This window comes from Nicrophorus vespilloides, unplaced genomic scaffold (assembly GCF_001412225.1).
Source record: "Nicrophorus vespilloides isolate i.1.1-1 unplaced genomic scaffold, Nicve_v1.0, whole genome shotgun sequence".
Taxonomy (NCBI): domain Eukaryota; kingdom Metazoa; phylum Arthropoda; class Insecta; order Coleoptera; family Silphidae; genus Nicrophorus; species Nicrophorus vespilloides.
In genome coordinates, this window is record NW_017096692.1 from 14955 (window position 1) to 20016 (window position 5062).

At 37.7% G+C, this 5062-nt stretch overlaps 1 protein-coding gene across 1 annotated transcript; it reads left to right on the forward strand.

The window, feature by feature from the left end:
• The first annotated feature begins 976 nt into the window (after nucleotides 1-976).
• On the forward strand, nucleotides 977-3339 carry LOC108557908. The gene is made up of 2 exons (XM_017914621.1): nucleotides 977-1898; nucleotides 2880-3339. The coding sequence occupies exon 1, from the start codon at nucleotides 1005-1007 to the stop codon at nucleotides 1602-1604; it is 600 nt and encodes a 199-aa protein (XP_017770110.1). The 5' UTR covers nucleotides 977-1004; the 3' UTR covers nucleotides 1605-1898; nucleotides 2880-3339.
• Nucleotides 3340-5062: the final 1723 nt, after the last annotated feature.

The window sequence follows — 5062 nt, forward strand, 5'->3', positions numbered from 1 at the left end:
TTATAGATGGCACTACTACAATTTACTGCATTTTTAACGTTAAATAAGAATATATAGGACATTTTACAATTTTTATGAATTCTATTTATAAATTATTAAAACACTTTTAATAATCAATTTATTTTATATTTTTTTTTCTCTAATTTGGCAATAATATAAATGTTACTAGTTAATTTGATGTCCTTAATTTCTTCTTTCTTCATAATCGCAGCACTAAAAGTTTCACAAGCATAAACGGTTATAAAAATGACAATAATTTTCGCGTTCCACTTTCCCTCTCGTCGCACGCCAATCAATTTCTTCAATTAAGCATATCCAATACATGCACGTAAGTTTTTCTTTTTACTTCTATAAATACCAACGATCGTTGTGATTCGTAAAATATTTCCCTGGTAACCATCGATACGACAGCAACAAACAATAGAAACGTAAGTCATTCAAATTTATCGTTCGTCAATTGTTGTTCTTCTTGCGTCAATTGCATCTAGAATGCGCGTAGTATTGAATTTGTGAAAGTCTAAACGATTCCGGCGAGTTAAGCAAACTTTCTTCGCAAAACGAGAATAATAGAGCAATAATAATAACAAACAAACGAACAAACAAACAAACAAAAACCGATGCAAAACATTGAGAGCGAGAGAGAATGAAGAGCGTTCTCTTTATAAATACAGAAAAACCGCCTCCTACTTTTCCTACTTAGGTCAGCTACGATTAGTCACAATTGTGCGCCAAAAAGAAATCGGACACAACGACATCAAGAAGAGAAACCGAAACGAGAAAAAGATGAGAAGAAAGAAATTGTAACATTATTTAAATATAATATTTTTTATTTTTTTGCTACTTTCTTTCTTGTCGTGGTTTCATAAATTAAATTGACAGATGAAACGTCAAGATTCTGTATAACCAACAAATTGATTATATTTGAGCTGTCATAATAGATGTCAATATAAAATGACATATGTCATGATTAAGATTAACTGAAAATAGTTGTTTTTTTTTGCAGGATGCAGTTGTTTTACTCGTTTTTAGCGATGGTTGGTTTTCTGTCCGTCGGTGGATCGTGCATGTGCGAATGCTCTGATTTGTACGTTTCATCGAAGGATGGAAGTTCTTCAGAGTATTGCGAGTTGAACGTGCAGCCGGTTCTGCCGTGCGGTTTTCCGGAAGTGCCGAAGTGTCAATGTCCGGAAGGCCACGGAGCTGCCGGTTCGGCGTTCGAGAGGCGCTGCAGGCGCGGCGACGACGATGAACAACCTTGCACGAACGCCGATGACCTGGTGGAGTACGCCGTCCGTTTCGTCGAGCGGTTCGGAGAGTCGCGCAGCAATTGGACTGCAGACAGCTGCGAATGCTCTTCGAAAGCTATGAAACCGATGCGCGGGCCCCAGGAGTCCGTGGTCTGCGTCCATCCGTTCGTCACGTATCAAACGATCCCGTGCGGTTCTTCGAATCCTCCGATTTGCAATTGCACCGGAGCTTTCGCCGAGATGGAGGATTCGTCTATGGGTTGTCTGGACGTCGTCTCCGGGGAGGTCACCAGGTGCGGAAATCAGGCGGCGCTCGAGCTGTACGAGCGGCAGGTCAAGAAAGCCGAGCGGCGATGATGGAGAAATAGAGAGAGAGACAATGCAAATTAAGTGGAGATAATGTTTAATAACTGTAATCCGTGTTTGTTCTTTGATCGCCAACAACGAGCGCGCACGAAGTAGATACGTTTCTCCTTCTGCTGCTGTTGCTGCTGCTGCAACCAACAAACAATATGACCTCCTGCAGAAGAACGACGACCGCGAATCAACCAAGTTCATTGCACACACACACACCTAACAAAAAACAAACACTTTTCACATACACACTACATCTTTAAACTTTGCGCTAGAAAAGAATCTACACATCAAAATGTAAGTCAACACCAATTAATTAATTCACTAACACTTATATAATAAACAAATAAATTTAACTAAATCTCAATAGAAAAAAAAAAGAAGACATTTACGTCAACTGTCACAGATATTTTTTTTTGTAGGTTAATCAATTACAATCATTTATGTTTCACTCAATTATAGAATCAATTATTTACGTCAACTGTCATAGATTTGTTTTTTTTAGGTTAATCAATTACAATGACATTTATGTTAACTGTCCAGATTTTTTTTTTGTGGGTTAATCAATTACAATCATTTATGTTTCACTCAATTATAGAATCAATTATTTACGTCAACTGTCATAGATTTGTTTTTTTTAGGTTAATCAATTACAATGACATTTATGTTAACTGTCAATTATAGAATCAATTATTTACGTCAACTGTCATAGATTTGCTTTTTTTTAGGTTAATCAATTACAATGACATTTATGTTAACTGTCCAGATTTTTTTTTTGTAGGTTAATCAATTAGGATCATTTATGTTTCACTCAATTATAGAATCAATTATTTACGTCAACTGTCATAGATTTGTTTTTTTTTTAGGTTAATCAATTACAATGACATTTATGTTAACTGTCACAGATTTTTTTTTTGTAGGTTATCCAATTACAATTGATTGATTCTATTGGATTTTCAAGAAACACAAATTACTAATTTCTCCTTTCCCCTCTGGCATATTTAGATTAATTAAAACGGTTATATAATCAATAATTAACGATGAAATTACATTTTTAACACGGTCAATTTGACGTTAAAAATAAAATGTCCGTTTACACCGTCAGCTGTCACTGTTTATAGGTTAATTTATAGGTTAATTAAATCATAATTATTTCAGTTAATTGTATCAAATTACTTATTAATTATGCAATTAATTTAATTTTTATATCATTTTTAACTAACTAACTCTATTTTGACTCTATTTCATAACAAAACGTCAATTTTTGATTGATTTTAGGAAATGCACGTTGCTTATCACTGCGGTCTTTACGCTGCTCGTCGGTGCTTCTTTGGCGAAGAAGTGCAGATGCTGGAACGGGTACAAGGTGGAGGCCATCCCCGAGGTGGAGGGTGCTTTTCATTGTCGCAACGTTCGAGTGATGCACACGATGGCCTGTAACGTGCCGCAACCTCCACCGTGCATCTGCAACGGTCACAGCGGTGTCCTCATGGATCGCACCGGGACCTGGTGCACCGTCTACGAGAACGGCGTCGAAATCCGCCGATGGAAGTGCGAGAACACCTTCGATTGGGACCGTTTCATCGACAAATACAACCGTTACTACAAGAAGAACTGAATCTCTCTCTCATCATCATCTCCACGGTTACGGTTATTTATACTTTCAAGTCGACTCACAGATGGCGTCTCAAAATTTGTATCTCTACACAATGTATTTATTCTATTTATGTTTGCTTATTATTTAGATAATAAAACTATCAATATTTTTTATTATTGGAATTTTTTATTTAAATCATGGAAAACAAGATATTTTTAGCTGAAAACGAAATTTTCACAAAAAAAAAATGTAATCTTGTGTCTGGAAATTCATAGATGGCGTTTTTGAATTCCAATTTGCATTTATCGCTTTTTATATTGTATTTTGGACCCAGTTAATATCTTTTTTTCTCTTCTGTTCTTTGCCTCGGGGATTCGGAGTCCTCGAGGGACATAAAATCCTTTCGTCGTCTAAAAATAAAAATAAAATGTCCTTTCCCCCCATAAAAAACGGATAGCTTCAGTTTCGTTGCGTTGCGCGTAACTCGGCTTCAATCTTATATCGGTCTACTTTTCTCCCCTACTATTTTTTTTCTTCTTGTTCGTATACGTACACACACACACACACACACACATGAAGACTATATATATTTATCGTCATCTGGGATAAATTGGAGCGGATGAAACGTCAATCTCGGGGATTGCTTTCGCTCGTAAATCATTCTCCCTCGCATCTCGCAAACTTATGCAACCGTCTCGCTCGGATGTAAGCAGATTTGCCTCCAATTAGGAGCGGATTAGAGCGCGCCATTCATTAGGCTACCAGACGAACGCAACTGATGGCGAAAAAAGAAACCGTTTACCGAGAAGGACGTCCTCATTCAATGAATCCGAATGAATGCATATCAGCTTCGCGACCTTTAAAGGACATCACGACCCTCACGACAGGACTTTAATCCGGTCCTATCGTTACGAGGCCGACCCTTTGAATAACGGCCAGCACAAGAGAGAGAGAAAAAAAAATGTAGAAAGGGTCTGACCCGAACCGAAAAAAAAAGTGGATTTGATTAAGGACGAAATCATATATATTGGCGTAATCCCTTAGCCTTGTACGTCTTCTTCTTTCGATTCCTTTTTTTTTTGCGGCGCACCGAAGCTAATTGGGTTGCGGATGCGACGCGAAACCGGAAGTGTGTGTGGGTCGATCTCGATGCTGCCGGAACGGTAATGGCGGTCATTGATTATGGACGTGAGAGGTTGGGTGGAAGGTCGATGTGAGCGCATTACAATCATAATGGTAATAATTATAATAACAATAACGCGCGCAAACGATAATGATATTATTAATTTCGGAGCGGCGCCGATAAAAGGATGCTCGCCGCTCGCTGCTATCAACGGTAATGCCCGCAATTCATTAATATTCCATTAAATTGAACCAATAATAAAGCAGGCCGTTGCGGTTCACTTGTTTCTGTTCTCGTTGCCGGGGGTAACCTCATAACGAAATTTACATTTCGCGTAATGCTGTTTACGTCTGCAACCAAATACACGCAACGCAATTATTTATTAAAACAAAATCAATGTAATTCATTTTAATAATAATAAGTACAGCAGATGGCGTAGTTGTAGATTTGAATAGTTAGGTTATTTTTGTTAGAAATGTAATGGTAATTGTGAAGAATAAATAAACAGGATTGTAACGAAAATTTAATAAAATTGTTTTATTCCATTACAGAACAGATGGCGCTCGAATCGTAATATTCTCAGCGAAAACAACAAAAAAATGGGATATTGTCGTTCCGTTTCCGGGCGGAAATGATGGAAGTTGGTTGTGTATCCAGGGATGGTGGATCGTGAAAGAGGACGTAAGCGGCTTACGTTAAATGCAACGAATTCGACGGAATAGAAACACGCGGTGGAAAAGG

Coding starts and splice junctions, on each gene's coding strand:
- LOC108557908 (XM_017914621.1), top strand. CDS start 1,005: ATGCAGTTGTTTTACTCGTTTTTAGCGATGGTTGGTTTTCTGTCCGTC.